Source organism: Lytechinus pictus, chromosome 5 (assembly GCF_037042905.1).
Source record: "Lytechinus pictus isolate F3 Inbred chromosome 5, Lp3.0, whole genome shotgun sequence".
In the NCBI taxonomy this organism is placed as follows: Eukaryota; Metazoa; Echinodermata; class Echinoidea; order Temnopleuroida; family Toxopneustidae; genus Lytechinus; species Lytechinus pictus.
The window spans coordinates 33,209,053-33,228,445 of record NC_087249.1 but is presented as its reverse complement, the minus strand read 5'-3'; the positions used below and the strand labels follow the sequence as shown (position 1 = coordinate 33,228,445).

Sequence of the window (19,393 nt, the reverse complement as noted above, 5' to 3'; positions counted from 1 at the left end):
TCTGTCGCAGCTCTTAATCATCACAGATTAGTTCTGTAAATCATGCTGACCCACTAATAATACTAGGCACTTATCACAGAAAATCTGTGCCCATTGAATTATTTCAGTTTTGAAATATTTAATTCAATGTTTTTATATATGAAGGGGTATTCATAGGATTGCAATCTCTGCATGAAATATTGATATGTATGTAAACTGAGCTGAAACTGGTACATGTAGCTGACAGAAAGTTGGCTCTGTTACCCTGCCTTTCAGTTGCTACATGTACATGTACATGTACAATATTTATTTTATGTAATATTGCTTCTTCCTAGTGACCATCCCAAGGCTCCGTCTTTATACAAAGAGTTCCGATTGATCCAATTACTCTCATCTACATGTACAGTACATACATGTATATGGAAATCCATCATTGTTATAATTTTTGCTTCCAGAAATTTGCACAATGTCTTATGTTAAACAAAGAAAAGCACACTGAATTGTCAAAAAAAAGCAATGAAAGTATGAATATATAGCAAATTAGAAAATATTTTGAACAAACATGCATAATTTGTGATGTTGACATTGCTGGCTTTCCGTAGTTGTGGTTGACTAGATCAATCGTAACTCTTTTAAGACGGGGCCCAGTTGTAACCAACACAATTCATTTTCTGTGAGATATTACATGTACATGTACAAGGGAAAAATAATATTTTTCTCTCTAGATGTCAAATTTGGACCTATATTCTATAGCCTTTCAGACCACATGTTTATCTTACAACTTTTCTTTTAACACCAAAAAAAAAAGGAAAAAAAGAGGAGGATATGTGCCTTGATTTTCAGGATACATTAACATAAATGTACATTGGGTTACATGAACATGTTGTCATTTCACAGAAATCAAATGGTTAATTCAATTGAAACTTTTACATGTACATGTAACTGCAATTTGAAGATCATTATCTAATTGTACTGTACTTTGGATGTACTGTTGCAGCCAAACAGACAAATAATGCAGGTAATTTATATAATTTAGTGACAATTAGTCACAAATGAACTAGCCTTCACTTTAAATAAGGGAAATTAATTCTGTACACAAATGGCAATGAGCCACCAAATTCAATCAACATGTGTCGGAAAAGGGATACATGTATACAATGTTCAAGTTTTGTTGCAAAGCTAGAGCTGTATCACATCCAATGTTTTAAAATTGCCATACATGTACTTTATTCGTAATTTCTTTTATATGATGTATTTGACACAACAGGTACATTTACATGTACATATACATGTAAGCCTATATCCTGACAATTTTTTTTTTTTGGGGGGGACTACATGTAAGTACTTTTCACACCTTAATGCCTAAATCTGCAACATTTTAACATTGCAATGAATGGAGATTATCCAGGGCTCTTTCATTAATTAGCATTTTCAGGGGCTAAATCGCCCTGAGCCCACTAATATGCTTTTCACACTGCATTTCCTTAACCCCATACTATCCTTAACCCCGGACTATCCTTAACCCCATACTATCTTTTTTTTTTATTCACACTGTCTTTCTTAACCCCGTACTATTGCTTAGCCGGGGTTAACGCCTTAACCCCAGGCAATCACACAGCTCATAAATATTGATGATTTTACCATACAGAGCGCGATTAACGTGCAATTTCGACTTCTGTGATTGGCTAATGCTTAGCCCCGCTTTTGCTTAGCCCTGTTTCGTTTCACACTGCATCTCTTGGCACCGCAATTGTGAAGCCAGCTAACCCTGCTTTTTTGCAGGGCCAGATAGTACTGTACTATTTACCGTGCTAGCCCACTTTGCTATTAAAACGTAGTGTGAAAACGAAGTGGGCTAAGCTTAACCCTGGGAAATTGGTGGGCTAAGACCCCCCCCCCTAGCCCCACCAATTTAGGACAAAAAGTGCAGTGTGAAAAGCATATTAGATCTACAGTAGATGTAGTACATGTACATGTAGTGTACAGCAGTGTCCTTAGATCTACTGAGTAGTATGCATCATTTTGAGGGTTTTTTGGCATGAGCCGTTGTAGACCTGTTGCCAACCACTATTTCAACATTATGCGTGCCATTTACATGTACATATGTGACTCGTCATACCGAAATGAGAGACAACTCGGAATTTTTCAAATCCAAGTTTTGTAGTGATTATTGTTCTCCGTTTCTTTACCTTTAATTTGATATATCACTCGACCCTTAAGAGTAAATAATAGTGGAGATATTAGCCTTAGAAGGCAAGAAGAATTGGGCTTTTGAAAATAAAAATCAAGAGAAAAACGCCTTCGAAGTTTGACTTCCGTTTTGAATCCGCTCCATGAAAAAATCTATTTTGCCACCGCCGAGCTAACAGAAATGTCCTAGCAACCGCTTGCCAAAGAAGGCGAAACGATTGACCAATGAGGAGGCTGCATTTGGAACAATAGTGAACTTGCAGGTCACGCGCGACTGCAAGACGAAACAAAGTTAATGTTCTGGTTCGATATGTCAATCCACTGATCTTCTATACAGAGCAGTGTAATAGCTCCATAGTTATACTGGGGTTTTATAATTATATTCGTGAAAGACATAATTGTCATGATCTCCCTTTTTAATGAAATAAAAGGCAGGGAGAAAAGGTCGGACCTAAAACCAGTGAGGAGGGAGTATACCAATGATTTTCATTGTATCATCGTCTTGTTTATTAAATAATAATAAAAATTTCATATACCGCAAATTGCCTCTATGCGGTTGTTTGAATGTCGATCGCGTTTACTCTCACATGTAATCTATCAAGCGAGTCATTATGACCTAAACTTTAACCGCATGTTCTAATAAAAAGAACTATCCGTTGTAAAATGGTAAGATAAGCCTTCAAAATATTTCAATTTGAACCTTATCTTTATACGAAAGGCTTGTGTGATCATGTTTTATGAATGCTTATATGTTAGATTGAGGCAGTGAGAACAAAAAACGTGAATAATTTGCTCAATATCGTCTATTATCGATCTTTTTTTTTGTTGGGGGGGGTATAATTATTTACAGCATTGGAATGATTCAAAATTAGTATAAAAAAAACCCCAAGATATATTAATGAAAAAAAGTTATAGTGATTCTAAAACTGATTCCGGAAAAAAAACCTGGCATAAACGTCTTAACTCTACAACAAAAAGAGCGAGGAGGTACCCTGAGTAAAATCCCGCCACAATTATTTCCAACAAAGGATAGATTAGGGGAGTTAAGATTTTTATAAACTAACAAGTGCACACCTAGTTACCAATAATGCATACAACATTCCACTTATTTGAATGCAGGATAAACCCCGGGCTTCCTATGTATAGTCAGGCACCTTGGACCACTCGGCCAGACACCTCCACGAATGCTGATTTTCGGATCGATATCAAGCACAAACAATATTTTGGTTGTGCCGTGGCCGAGTGGTCTAAGGCGCCTGGCTATACATAAAAAGTCCGGGGTTCGATCCCGGCCGCGGCACCTATGCCTGTGAGCAAGGCATTTAATGTGCAATGCTATTTTATCCTGCTTTCAAATAAATGGAAATTCTATAGGCATTATTGGTAGCTTGGTGTGCACTTGTTTAAAAAAAATATGTATATTCTAACGCAGTAATACAGATAAAGAATCAGAAGATTGTTGCAAATGCCTTGTGCAACAATGATGTCTTTGTAAGATTGAATGATTAAAGGAAGAACAATAAAAGCTGTTCGATATTTTTTCGCATGTGTTCACTCTCAAACATATAAAGAGGATTTTAAAAAATAAGACGAAGAATGGAGGAACAATACGGTGCATGGGCGCGCGTGGGAAGGAAAGAGGAAGAAGAAAGAACGGCTGTGAAAAAAAATAGAAGATCGAATGGGGAGAAGAACGAATAATACAGAACAACAAAAGAAATAAGAGGAAAAAGGATGAGGAATAAGACGGTGGGGTGAGCAAGAGAGAGGAATAAGAAGGAAAAAAGGGGGAAGAAATGAGGTTAAAAATATTGAGAGCAGATCGACGGGGGAGAAGAAAAAGAAATGGAGGGGGGAGAGGAATAAGATGGTGGGAATGGGCAGGGGGGAGGAAGAAGGAAAACATAATCATATAAAGAGGAACGAAAGAAAAAAAGAGGAATAAGGCGGTGGGTGAGGGAGGGAGAAAACAAAGAAGGAAAAAAGAAAGAAAACCGGCAAAATGAGAGAAGATCGAAGGGTGAGAAGAACGAAAAACAGAATTATGTAAATAGAAACGAAAACAAGAAGAAAAGGGGAAAAATTGAGAAAAAAAAGTGGAGGGTGAAAAAAAGGCAAGAGAGAAGAAGGAAAGGAGGGGGGAAAAATCGGCAGAGAAAAAAAAAAGATCGAAAGGGAAGAAAGAAAAACAGATTAAGAGGGACGAAAGAATTAAAGAAGAGAAAGGGGATGAGATAGAATAGGGGAGGGGTTAGAGAGAGGAGACCGAATGACCTGAATAATAAGAGCAAACGAAAAGGGGGAGAGGGGAAGAAAGGAAGAAATAAAACACAAGAAAGACGAAAGAAGTAGGTAAGAGAATAAGAGAGAGGGAAAGAGAGAATAGATCTGGACACAGTCGAATGGAACAACATGACAATGACTTTTATATGTGTATTTTAAATGACTGATATTTTCAATCAATGTCTTTATCCAAAAAAATGCACTAAACCTTCTGCATGGTCGTTTCGGCCATTTTTCATTGGTCGACGTTAGCTGTCTCAGACTTTCTGTTTGTACAGTTATTTCTTTCGCTTTCTCTATCGTTCATTCAAACATGATAAAAATTGAGGGCAACAATGTCTTGATTATAAATAATTGGAAATAATGAAGCCCACCAAGCTTTCTACATAAATTTTGTTTCTTTTGTTAAAGATACTGCAGATCAATTAACTCACATTCACGAACAAACAATACTTTTAAGGATTGTAAACCCTTTCTTTTGAAAATGTTCTCTCTTGAAAACATCCCGATCACTTGCAAATGATGGAGAGAATCTTCAACATGTCCATGTTATGTTTAATGAAATTAATCCTCGCAAACAAACCGTGTTCTGAATACTTTGCGTCTCTGCATGACTTTTATTTCGCGATTATAGCCAGGCTAATACTCTAAATCCGGTATCAATCTACCGCTAATACCCCCGCCTGGTACTATTATCACCAAAAAATAACCCTTTAGAAGTTGTATCCCGTTTGTTAACTATTGTCAAGAAGCCTCCCTTTTGAATTTCAGAATACGTATTGAAATCGATGCTTTTGATCTTTCTTTTGAAGCTGAATCATTGAACCGATCGATCGATGGAGCGAGCGGCCGCCGCCAGCTGTACACGAGTTTCAATGAATAGCCAATCAACAATGGCATACGTTGCTAGGGGCGGAGCTTAGTATGAAGCGAAATTCGATCAAGTCGAACGTGCCAAGTATCAGAAATTTTTCGAATTGACCGAAAAAAACACTCGCAGAAAAACTGATTTTTTATCATATTCCCGTCACCAATTTCACTCATCTTTTTCACAGAGTAATTATGAAACATGGAAGAATCAGAAAATGAAAAAAAAAAAAATCTTCACAATTTTGACTTTTTTATTTGTGTGTCGAATTCCAAGGAATTTTGATTTGCGACTTGTCTCTCATTTCGGTATGATCGATCACATATGTACATCATATGTACATGAAAACCTTTTTTTCTTGCTGATTGATAAAGAAGGTACATGTAGCCAGGAGGGAGACCTGCGTGTACTTGTAATTTCAAAGGAAGGAAAATTAACTTTACTGCTGAAATCTCTCTCTTTTTTTTCTTCAAGTGTGCAGCAAATAGTAAACAGTGTACTTTCAAATCATGTACAGTACATACATGTATAGAGAGTGTTTGCGAATTCTAGACTCAAGACAGGACTTCCTTATTGTTTGAAAACTGTATGCTGTTTCCTTCTTAAATATCAAATGCAAAATCAGATATTTTGGTTTAAAGTTGCCAATGATATATTTTGCTGACAATACTGATTTCAAATTTTTCCTCAAGACATTTTAAGTTTTTTTTTCTTGAGGATGAGGATGGAAAAAAAGGATTCAAAGTGCATTTCTTTTTGTTCATAGATCTATAATACTGTGAATGAAATTCAAAATATGGTAGGACCTACGTACATGTACGTGCCTACTTTTCTATGTATATATACAGATTTTATACTGGAATGACTACTGTAGCATTTTAGATCAGGCGTGTACTTCATCGGCCCCAAACATACTGTACATGTAGTTTGTAGATGAACGTGTACAGTAGGCCTACATGTATACTATTTAAAATGTAGGGCAAAATCTGAAATGCATTGGATAGTGACACAGATGGTGAAGCAGACAGCACTGATTGTGACTTGATGGCGTAAAGCCCACTTAATTGACATTGATGCAGGCGATGCGTGAAAAATGAATTATCACTTCCTTTGTAAACATGGCACAAGATTTACGTGTTTCGTGTAGTGTGCTTGTCATCAGTGTAACATTTATAGCAGAATTAAAGTACAATATCATAAATCATAAGGGTGTACTTTATCTTGCAGTTATAATTTAGAGTCAATGGCCCGTATTCTGAAGTCGGGTTTAACTTAAACTCAGGTTTAAAGTTGTGGTTTAAGTATGGACAGCCAATTGTTACATAAATCACTAACAGTAGAGATACAGTATGATACTTCAGCTCATTTGGCTCTCAAATCATTCATAATTGTTTAGGAAATATGAAAAGATTATTGTCTTCACCATCGATGAATCAGGAAAGAGCACAGTAAACATAAGAAACATACAACTTGAAAAAAAAATTTGATACTTTTGGCTTCCCATACTTAAACCATAACTTTAAACCTGAGTTTAAATTAAACCCGACTTCAGAATACGGGCCAATGGATTATACTAGTGAGCTTTTGATAGTTTTGGCATGGAGAGTATACAAATGGGGATAACACTGCTGCTGCTACATGTACTGTTAAAATTATGATAGGCCTATTATTTATGATGACATACATGTACATGTATGATGATAATGATGATGATGATGATGATGATAATAGTAGTAGTAGTAGTAGTAGTAGTAGTAGTAGTAGTAGTAGTAGTAGTAGTAGTAGTAGTAGTAGTAGTAGTAGTAATAGTAATAGTAATAATAATAATAATAATAATAATAATAATAATAAAATAATAAAAATAATAATACTTTAATAGTGATGGTAATAATATTTATGAAAACAATAATAATGGTGATGATAAGTACATGTACAGTATGATAAAGATACCAAATGTGTTACATCTTAAAATGATTAATTTGCAATCTAACATATCTACCCTGGAGGGTCATACAGTATTTAGTTCATCATTTTCTGTTAATGATTTATGAACTACATGTACGGACTCACCTTGAAGCCATATTCTAATTCAGTGTGCACATGTATTAACTGCATGGCTCCACTAAATTTTGCCACATACATGTACCAGGAGTAGTATACATGTAACTACCGGTGTATTTTTTTAAAGCAATATTAAAGTTTATAGTCATATTTAATAGCTTTTTAAATTTTTTTCAAAACATGGGATCCGTTTGTGATTTGTATGTAGCTTTTTAAAGGACAAGTCCACCCCAACAAAAACTTGATTTGAATAAAAAGAGAAAAATTCAACAAGCATAACACTGAAAATTTCATCAAAATCGGATGTAAAATTAGAAAGTTATGGCATTTTAAAGTTTCGCTTAATTTCACAAAACAGTTATAAGCACATCTCGGTCGGTATGCAAATGAGGAACTGATGACATCACTCACTCACTATTTCTTTTGTATTTCATTATATGAAATATGAAATATTTTTATTTTCTCGTCATTGTCATGTGAAATGAAGTTCCATTCCTCCCTGAACACGTGGAATTCCATTATTTTAACATTTTGTGTTTCAGGCAAGGAGGTCCTAATCGTCAAATTTGTAAAAATTGAAATATTGTATAATTCAAACAATAAAAAACAAAAGAAATAGTGAGTGAGTGACATCATCGACTCTCTCATTTGGATGTAACTGGCTCGTTCATATAACTATTTTGTTAAAAATAAGCGAAACTTTGAAATGTCATAACTTTCTTATTTTACATCCGATTTTGATGAAATTTTCAGCATTGTGCTTGTCTGATTTTTCTCTGTTGATTCAAATCAACATTTTCTGAGGTGGACTTGACCTTTAACAAGATTTTTTTTCATTCATTCTATTTGAAAATGTTATATGTACAGTGTACATGTACATTTATAGAACATAAGGATTTTTATTACATACTACTTTACAGAATACTACAAAACAGCTTCTTATGTTTTTATAGCAAAAGATAAGAGCAAGAGCTTTATAGTGAATTACAGGGCATTGCAAGAAACTTCCAATCAATTTCAAGTCTATTTGCAGTCTCTAAAATCAATAATATATCTTGAAATTAATTGTAAATTTGGGATATATTGCTGATTTGCTTCTTGAAACAAGAAGTGAAAAGTACAGCTAAAAATGATCTACATGTACATGTATCAAAATTGCAGGATAATATTTTCAATTGATTTCAAATATTTTCTTGCAACAACCCCTCAGTGTTGTCTTCCCCTTCTTTGTTGTCATTATTAATAATGATAATCAGTTAAAAACATACACACTGAAATGAATGACCAACAAATATGAAGACTTAATAAAGAGTACACTGTACATTAACATGTAACTGTACCAATGCCCAGGGTTTGAAACTGTCATTTCCTCTCATGACCAAATTGTCCTCAAATACGGAAACATCGTAACACAGATATCACATTTGCAACTCCAAAGTGAATTCCTTTTGAAAATTAAATGTTAGAGAAAGGAACAATGTATGGTAATTGAAAGAAAACACATCGTTTTGTAGTTGTGACTGTCTTCCAACAAAATAAATATCCATATGCAATAAATGAATTGAGATAAAAGTAAAAGGAAAATTGTGGTGATCATACCGTACATGTGCATACGTCTACATGTAGTGTACAGTATATTTTGTGATTTTTGTCAAAGCATAGAAAATAATTTTGCTTCTAAATCACACTTTAAATTTGTTCTAGTCATTAAAAATTGGATATAATCTCATGCAGGTACATGTACATGTATGACATGCTTTAATACAGTGTACAGGGTCACATACTGTACAGTAAAAATGCTTTAAATTTATCATACAATGCTGTTTACTATACATGTATGACCCTTACAGTACATGTTGTTACAGTTTAAACAAGGATTTCAAATCTTATTAAAATAAAAAGTTTAATTTCTAATATTGATTCTAAAAAAAAAATCAAAAATTGAAGGGGCCATTCCACAGAGAGCAAGACCACTGAAAGACCTTTCAAAGACCATGAATTTTGGTCGATCTCACAGAGGTCTCTCAATGAACCTACAATGGTCTTTGAGGTCTTACACGAGTCCTGACCAATCTTTCAGCGGTCTTCATGGTCTTCATGGGCTCCAAAACTTTTTGAAACGGTTCAAAACAGTCTTACAACGGTCTTACAAGAAAATGGTCTTTCAGTGGTCTTTCAGCGGTCTTTCAGCAGTCTTTCGATGTACTTTCAAAGGTCTTAATAGTCTTTCAATGATCTTTCGGCAGTCTCTCAAGATTTTTGCGGAGATCACTGTAAGACTCCTGAGAGATCATTGAAAGATCATTGAAAGACCATTGAAAGACCAGGCAAAGTCCATGGAAAGAATTCTGAAAGATCACTTTTTGCATAAAAGATCTCTGAAAGACCATTGAAAGATCTCTGTAAGACTACTCTAAGACCAGTAGCATTCAGCATTGCATAAATTTTTTAACGGCGTTTTAACTGAAGGCATGAGTAAGCCTCAATCATAATGAATACATTATGTAAATCTACATGTAGCATAATATGTGTACATGTACATTTATTGTACAATAAATTATTGGAGAATGAAACTCTTGGAGCAAGTTAGCTTTTGTGAAAGCAGAAAAATCAAAGAATAAGATCAACAAAAGTTTGAGTAAAATAGGACTAGCAATAGAAGAGTTATGAGCATTTGAATGTCGAGATCACTAATGCTACGGAGATCCTCTCATTGGCAATGCGACCAAGATCTTTGATGTCACAGATGAACAACTCTCCCCTTTTGGACACTGAAAATATACCCCAAAACATTTCTTTTTGCTCATTCTAATCATATGACAAACGATTCATCAATGATATAATGTTGTGAAACCTCTGTACTTGTCCTGTCATAAAGAGAACACCTCACCTTGTGATAGACTCTATAAAAGAGAGAATATAAGTGAAATAAGTACTAAAGTAATGAGGGAGTTGTACGTGTGTGACATCACAGATTTTGGTCGCATTGCCAATGGGAGGATCTACATGGCATTAGCGATCTCGACATTCAATTGCTCATAACTTTCTTATTATTCATTCAATCTTCCTCAAACTTTCAACAATATGTTTTTTTGATTTTTCTCTTTGATATGGACTCAGCTGGTTTCAAGGGTTTCATTCTCCTTTAAAGCTGAAGATCTTTTCTTTCTCTGATTATCACTCTAGGTGTTGGCAGGTGGGCTAGGTGCCTTATACTCGCGTCTGCCTGGTAAGCTAGACATCTCTCCTGATCATTGGCATCGGATCACACATGAGGACCTTGCAAACATGCCCGACCTAGCAATGTTTCTCAACTCCCTGGAGTTCTGCAATGCAGTTGTACAGGTTAGTTTTATGCAACTTAGATTATGGTTCTAGGTTTTATATAATTGATGATAATAGTATTTTACTCTTGTATATACCCATGGTAGAGCTCTATGTCAGCTGTCAACTGATCTATCAGTGGGCCATGCATGCATAGCAAATTGTGCTTATATTGCCATTGTCAATCTCATCTTGCCAGAAAGTGCCTTGCAAGAAAGCAATAGGTCCCACATTAAAAAAGGGCCTTTGGTCCAACCTTGCTATGGGTTGAAGGTCCATTCATGTTCACTATGAAGCCACTATTGATGAATTAATAGTCATACATTGTGACAGTATAAAAAATGGTTTTAAAAGTTTTTATTAGTTTTTAAATATAAAGTTAACTCATTTGTGTACATGGCTGCATGAGTTGCAATGATTCCATATTGCTGTACCCTTGCATGTACATGTACATGTAGTAACGATGGTTAAGGGAAGCTTTACTTAAAAATTATATTCCTCCCTTGTACAGGTTGCGCACCCCCTTGTCAGTGATCAACTAGTCCAGTTCTTCCATGATGGGTTCCTGGTTCCAGTTATAGGACCAGCCCTTCACCAGGTAGGCTTGAACACTCACCCCCCTCCCCTTCCCTTCTGACTAATACTGTAATACCTCCCTACTTCGTACATATCATTTCTAATTATAACTATTCTCCAACCATTTTTTATGAACTGTTACATTAGTATGAATAATATACACTTTCTAGTCAATTGCAATCTATGAAAATAACTGGCATGAGTTCCTAACCATGTTTTATACCACATTTCATAACTCCCACTTCCCTGCTCTGAAGTTGTAGACATTACACTGAATTATAGATATTTGAAATAAGTTAACAAACAACACAAGATTTGGAGGAGAAAGAAGATTATTTTATTTTCAGGGATTTACTTGTCTTTTTGATAAAAACTGTGGGAAATGTATTTGTTTCCTCTTTTTATGTTCTCAGTGATACTGTATGTTTTTGATTGAATACATGTAGCTGTCAGAAAATGATATACTGAATATAGCAAAAAAAAAAGAGTAGGCCTAAGCCTAAAAAATTAAAATGTTAGACATTCTAGGAATTCATTTGGATGAGTAATCAGGTAAACATAGATTTAGGTAGTATCTCAAGCATTCAGTAGTTATATATGCAGTAAAGAATTTCATATTGTAACCACATAAATGGTGAAGAACAAATACAAAGTTTTATACTAACAATAGGACCCCATTGGAAATAAGCCTTTTGGCTTTCATGGGCTATCCTGTCAAGGTATTCTTCAAATTCATTGTATTTAATATCACCTGTGATATTCTTGATGAATAAAATTAATCAAGCAGATTGATTTCTTTTAGATTAGTGCCAAAAATTTTAATATTAAGCCATAGTTACTAATTTGTTTCAGAGCTACTGGATATTGATGAACTGCATGAACAATCAAGTTAATTAAAAATAACGGTAAAAAAAAGCTGAATTATAGCAAATAAAATAATCATCTGCATTTACTTGTAGGCCTCCATCTATGGTAGTCTAGTCTTCTTATATAGGAAACATACTGGATTACAGAAGTTTTGATATCTTATTCATGATGATTTCTTTGAAATAAATGATTTCTCCTACATTCAGGGAAGACTTTCTGAATTAAATGGATAGGTTGTGGATCTGCTTGTCTAATCATAAAACGAATGGTGTCCAAAGGTTGATTTTTCTTTCAATTATCTCCAGTATGTACATGTATATTGGAAACGGGAAAATTTGAAATTTGGATCATGAAGTATTCTTACTACGATGTTCTAATCACCGAGAAAAGTAAACAAAGCTGGTTTCGATCAGTGACTATTCTTTGTTAATATTCAACTCACAGTGACAAAATGTGATGGGCAGCAATTTTGAGCTTAAAAGGATATCTTTGAACCATCTTTTTTTGCTCTGAGTCATGATTTTCCATTATGATAATGTGGTGAGAGAGTGAGGAGTATTAACTGTAAATATGATATTGTTGCACTCGGGAAATTAATTGTTGAGTACTTTAATCATGTCTGTACAAAGAACCTTAATCATTGTATTTTGATTAGTTTGGAAGATTTTAAAACATAATTGTACAAAACAGTAATTCATAATTTGACTAACAATAATTATCCCTACTACCATGTGTATCTTTCTAATTTGTTATGTTCAAATTTTTGACTTTCTATTTTCCTGCACCCTTTTGTATTCTTTTAAGTAGCTTATTCTAGCACAAAGGTGTTTGAATCAACTACATCTATTAAAATAGAGTATGCATACCTGCCAGATATTATGAATGTATGATGGGTTTGGTTTGTATTCATACAGTGCATCTATGTAAATTCATGACTTACAATAAAACATATTAAAAATGACATATTACCTGCATCAATTATAAAGTACAATGTAGATTGATCTTGATGTTTACATGTGGTTGGTATTAAGTGTTAATTTTTTTTTACATTCTGTAGTTGTTATAAATCTAGTGTTTTGAGCATTGTGATAAGCAGATAATGAACTTTTCTCCATGCATTGCTATCATATTTTAAAGTCTGAACAGAGTATAAGTATTTGAAAGCTGGACAGTGTGTTGAATGGAAGAAAGCAGTCTCCCTGGATGACAAAAGTACAGTGCATGCACTCTTGAAAAACAAGATTCAAAATTATCATGAAAATTATTTACTAGAATATTTACAGTATAAATACTAGTCAAGGTCTTCAATCCCCGTCCCTTGCCTCTGATCCCTTTTGATTCTCCTCTCTCCCCTGAACAACTTGCCCCCTTCCTAGGCCTGCCATTTTAAATCCTACATGTACCTTGCCCCTACCCATCCAGGCTTTTTTTTTTGCTTGTCAAATTTTAATAGATCCCTATAAATAATGGGTACCTTAATAGCCAAAATGGCCCATAAATATGGGTATGGGTTTAGAACCTTCAGAAGCACACCACTGTCCAAACCAAATCTAAGTACCCCTCTGGGATCCTGGCTTGATAAAATGGCATTAGAACTCTTTTTGAGGGGATAATCTAATCTATAGGAAGGACTATTATTTACAAAATTGGTACATGATTCAGAGATGTAATGCTGTCATGATACTGGACATCAGAGTCTTGTGTTGGGCAGCATCAGAAGAAAAAGACGAACTGTTCATTGTGCACAAGTTGCTACGTACATGTACAGTGCGTCCCACAAAAAACGAAACCGAGATTTATCGATGATTTATCATAACTTAATCGCAAATACAATAGACAAATGACCTACCATTTTAAAGCTTAGAATCTCCTCTTTCATCTGAAATTACTTAGATTATTTCTCATTCACGCATGAGTGAGCAAAAACAATTTGAAAAGGGGATACCAAAAAGTCACTTGGCGGGCCGTATCTGAGTTTTAAAAAGAAAACCACATTTTTAAAAAGTTCAATATCTGCTCTTTAATTTGATACCTCAATTACAGAAAATGGTCAAGAAATAACAAAGTTCTGGTTATTTGAAATAAGGCTTGAATTTCAATAATTTCATAAAATGAAGAGGTTTTACAGGCTAGCGTTCAAACTCACTCGACACTCCGTTTTGTTGACGATCAGCCATGCATTAAGTCTTTTGTTATCGTGCGATAGTTTCTGTGGGAAACCGGTGAAAACACGTTTATTTAATGAAATTATGGAAATACAAGCATTGTTTCGAGGGATCATAACTTTTTTACTACTTGACCATTTTCTGTGATTTAGGTATCAAAGAAAAGAGAAGATATTGAACTTTTTAGTCATGTGATTTTCTTTTTGAAATTCAGATACCCCCCGCCAAATGGGTTTTTGGCATCCTTTCTTCGAATTGTTTTTGCTCAATCATGCGTGAATAAGGAATAATCTAAATAATACCAGATGAAAGAGGAGATTCTAAGCTTTACATTGGTAGGTCATTTGTCTATTTTATTTATGATTAAGTTATGATAAATCATCGCTAAATCTCGGTTTCATTTTTTCTGGGACGCACTGTACAGTGTATATATGAAACAAGTGGCCACTAATGAATTGGACTGATGCTTTGCAAAAAGGGAATTGTTTCTACAGAGCAGCAACTTTAGAATTTATGAAAACAACCTTGTATTGTGGAGTTAATGCATGTTTTAACTCTACCCCCTCAATCTCCCACAAGCTGGACCGTGAAGCCATATTGCTTAGATCCAACAAAACTCGACCAGTAAGTGATAGTACCAGCTTTCAAAAATGCTACAATTTCACTGCCTTTCACTAATCATTTCTTCTTTGATCACCAAGATGAAACAGTTTTGTTTTAGTTATATTTTGTTTTGCTTTTAGTTATATGTTGTGTTTTTGTGGTGCCTGGCCCCTTTGTAATACCCCCCTCTTGCTGTTCTCTCTCAAGTCTCATATCTCCTCTCCTCTGCCTCACTTTTTCTAGAGCTCTGTAATGCTTGTATGTAAAATGTGGAGCTATTCAGAAAAAATCATACGCAGGGATGCCAGAGTTTCGGCTATCTAGCCGGAACTGCGGCATCATTGTTTCTTATGAATGATTTGGTATGATGTATGTCATGCAATTACAACTTATTGAAAATAACCCCTAAACTTGAGCTAAATTTTTAAGAAAATGATCCCTGAAATAGGCTTCGCGCACATTATTTACCTCCCATAAATTTTCTGGCCCTAGGACCAATACCACTGGCATCCCTGTGGACATTGTATGTTCAATCACTATAGATGTAGATACTGTATGTCTACATTGCAGGATTAGTCTGTTAATGTATACTACATGTACAGCACAAACACCAACAATAGACGGACATTCATGTAGAATTTGTTAATGTTATCACTATTTTAGGAAAATAGGTAGTTTTACATCAAATTTCCCATTACTATTTTTTACTCAAATCTAGGCAGTGGGAAGGACTTGCATTGGGCAGATTTAGGCCTGTCCAGGGCTGGCCATACCTTTATGGGGAAAGGGGTACAAGATGCTAATTGCACCCACACAGAAAATTTCTTTGGAATCATGAATTGAAAATTCACATGTATGCAAGATTGTGTTGGGAGATCATGAATTACATGTACATACATTGTACTTGATGTACATGGATGTTATAATATTACCATCTTTAATTTTACATGTAAATGCAATGTATGGTGCAAGCAAAAAAGGTTTTTGAAAAATACATATAAATTTCATCTTTTTTGTTTGCTTTTTGATGACTGATAACTTAATACATGTACATTACATTACATCATTACAACCAAGTTTGGAGAATGAAATCTTGGTACTTGTAGTGCAAACAAGTGTATTTTTGTGCTGTATATTTTTGTAAAACATTGTGTAGTTGTAAAACTTGGACTTTAATCCCCAAAGATGTTTATTTTTTTTTAATACTCCATGTTTAAAGTTGATGATGTGGACATGAGGTTGTTACAAGTGATAAAGACCATGTGATGTGTTAATAGACAGACCTTGGGGGTCGTATTCCGAAGTCTGGTTTAATTTAAACTCTGGACTAAAGATGTGGTTTAACTATGGATAGCCAATCTCTAACAGTAGAGGTTTAGAGTATCTGCTCATTTAACTCTCAAATCATTCTTAACTGTCTGGGAAGGATAAATAAGATATATATTGTCTTCACCATTAAAGAAAAGGAAAGAGCACAGTAAACATATGTATTAAAGAAACCTACATGTACCATGTGAACAAATTTTGACATTTTTGGCTTCCCATAATTTTACCGTAGAGTTAGACCACGTTCTAAAAGTTAAAACTGACTTCAGAATACGGGCCTTAGAGTCTAAATTAGAGGTAACCTTTGAGGGGTGGGATGACCCTTGACTGGGGTCACTTTATCCCCCCTCTCCTTTGTATCTATCATGAATCTGTTCTGATATCTATTTTTTGGTACTCACTACATGTACATGTACACATTTTTTGTTAAAGCTATATTTTTCTCAAGTGAATTTTTCAAGAAAGTGATGTTCTTTATCCTCTGCTTTAATGTTTGTTGGATTAGTTTTTGCGTACAGATTTATAAAAATCACTTTTCCATCCCAAATATTTAGGGCATATTCTGGAAATCTCTGAATAGATGGGGGATGGAGAGAGTGAGTTCTAATTATTATCAGCATTTTTATCTTCATGCGCCAAATTATTTTTCCAGATAATTGACCACATTTAGTTCTTGCTTTGGTTACATGTATATTTTACTTCGCGTGGTGAGATGATTGCATATATGTGTAGCGACCTTTGACATTAATAGATGGTTATAGCATCATCGAGGTTGAGGGAGGTAGGTGTACTCATGATTAGGAGGCGTTGCTATGATTGCTTTAACATTCATATTGCATTGATTAATGATGTCACCTTATCATCTGATTTGAGGCAGGAGGGTGAAGGTTCAAAGTGAATATACTGTATATTGCAGTAACACCTTTCAACATCACTTGTCCATAAAACTATACAACCAATGTAACATTTGATGAAGCATATCAACTGTCACTTTTTCAGTAGCTTTAAAGTGCAGTATTATTTTAATCTTATTTTAACAAGTTTAATTATAAAAGGTTGCCCTGATGCAGATCAGGAAAGACATGTATAAATTCATCCATTTAGATTCAAGAATGCCATTATACGTGTAGACATAGCAGTAGACCATTTACATGTAATTTTGCAATTGATATAGTGCATGCAAGCAGTAGTAGGCCTGTCCATGTTCACTGATGACATGGTGTGAATATTCTATTAAAGCCAAAGAGCTGGTTATCATTGGACAGTACTGTACATGTATGATGGTGGCCTGGGGGGGCACTCAGTACATAATGCATAGTGGGTATGTGCCGCGGAGGGGACCCCCGTTTTTACACTCAAATTTCCGTTCCAAGGCATAGCATTTTTGTCTTATTGAGAAAAAGAACAAAGAAAGCCGCTCCAAAGCATAGCATTTTCTTCTTATCGAGAAAAAAGAAGAGAGAAATCCGCTCCAAAGCTTCGCAAATTTTCCGTTTCGCCGTTCCAGCCGTATTGATCTGCTACAATGAGCCGCAATTTTGGTGAAAAGCGGCCGCAGAGCGCTGTCCGACCATCGCATCTGCGTTAGCGCACCCGGCGCCCGTGCCGCCGGGCTAGCTGCATGCACGTATGCCCGTTCGATAATGGATGAAAACGCACTCATTCACAGGCGACCCGTTCCAAGGACCCCCGTTTTCACAAACATTTGTAGTTCCGAAGCCCGTTCCGAGGACCCTCCTTTTTACAATAAGCCCGCTCCAAGGCCCCCGTTTTTTTTGTCTCGCCCGCGGCACATACCCACTACTTTTTTGGTCGAGTCCCCCCCCCCCCCCGGGATGGTGGTCCCCAAGTCTGCGCACCTAACAATTTGAGTTAAGATTTAACATGAATTTCTTCTTATTACACAAAGTCTTTTGGTTAATAGTGTTCCTTATATTATTAAGAGTAAGTGTACCAAATTTCTCATTAAAAAATGAAAGAAAATATAAGATTTTCTTGAAAAAACCTTTGGGCAGTCATTTCCAGATTGAAAAAAAAAATTGGTACCCCATGTCTGCGCACTCATTCACTTTGCACACGATTCAGGGATTTTGATGACAAAGGCTGCATTTTGAGACCGTCACATGAAATGCCCTGAATTCATTATTTGCCACTATTTTGAGTCGGATTTTTTAATTAATACCTGTCTATGTATTGCATGTGTAAAGTTCGTGCTCGTTGCGTACATGTATCTTCTTTTACTAGAATCGCGCAGATACGCGGGTGCGCAGACTTGGGAGACCGCGCAGACATGGGGGAACTGACCATACATGATAAGCTTAAATTTGACACCGTTCTCATTACTCCCTAAAACGAAAACTAGAAACAAGTGAAAAGTGGAAACTTGTTTAACGTGTAATGAGAATGGTCAAAGCGGTCTTGGAAGCAATCTTCCTAACAAGTTTGGAAAACCACCTCGTGATGTAGTATAAAGATCGCTCTGCCTCATAAAACTGGTTTCAGCGTAAAGTGAGGACCCCGGGGGGGGGGGGGGCCACTTCCATTGACGAGTGGATACCATGCGTGACCACGGGGTCTTGAGAAGCACCCTAAACACGTATTTTCCATATTCTGAAAATGCACCCCTTAACAAGTATTGGCGTGTGAAACCCTACCCTTAAAAAGTATTGGAAACAAATACTATTGGCAAGTATTCCCAGAACTGAGCCCCTAAACAAGTACAGCGATGTATTTTCCATATTCTGAAAATGCACCCCTTAACAAGTATTGGAAACAAAACGATACTCTTAGCAAGTATTCCCTGAAATGAACCCCTAAACAAGTACAGATATATTTTGTTTTTATGTCACGCGTCCGTCGGTCGTCGGTTTTACCTTTAGACACCATTATTTTGGTTAAGTACGGCCCCATCTTCCACACCTCGCGCAAATCGGACTCTAAACACGTAGTGTTGGGGCAAAAAAGACATCCTTTATAAAACATTTTGATTTTGTTTTATCATCCCCGCACATTTGACCCTAAAGATGTATATTTTTCCGGGCAAAATAGATACCCTTTTTTCAATATTTTTGTGTTTTTGACACCCTTATCACGTTACGTACGTAACGTGCCCTATCTTGAAAAAGACATCCTTTTTACGTGTTTTTTTTGG

General features: G+C 35.5%; 1 protein-coding gene across 1 annotated transcript in view; it reads left to right on the top strand.

Moving 5' to 3' along the window:
* The first annotated feature begins 10,572 nt into the window (after positions 1–10,572).
* Positions 10,573–19,393, top strand: part of LOC129261527 (FHF complex subunit HOOK-interacting protein 1B-like) — a 28,568-nt gene continuing 19,747 nt past the window's right edge. Inside the window, exons 1-3 of the mRNA XM_064100283.1 lie at positions 10,573–10,726; positions 11,217–11,303; positions 14,893–14,937. Coding sequence (XP_063956353.1) covers positions 10,670–10,726; positions 11,217–11,303; positions 14,893–14,937 — 189 coding nt within the window. The 5' untranslated portion in view covers positions 10,573–10,669. The remainder of the gene's footprint in view (positions 10,727–11,216; positions 11,304–14,892; positions 14,938–19,393) is intronic.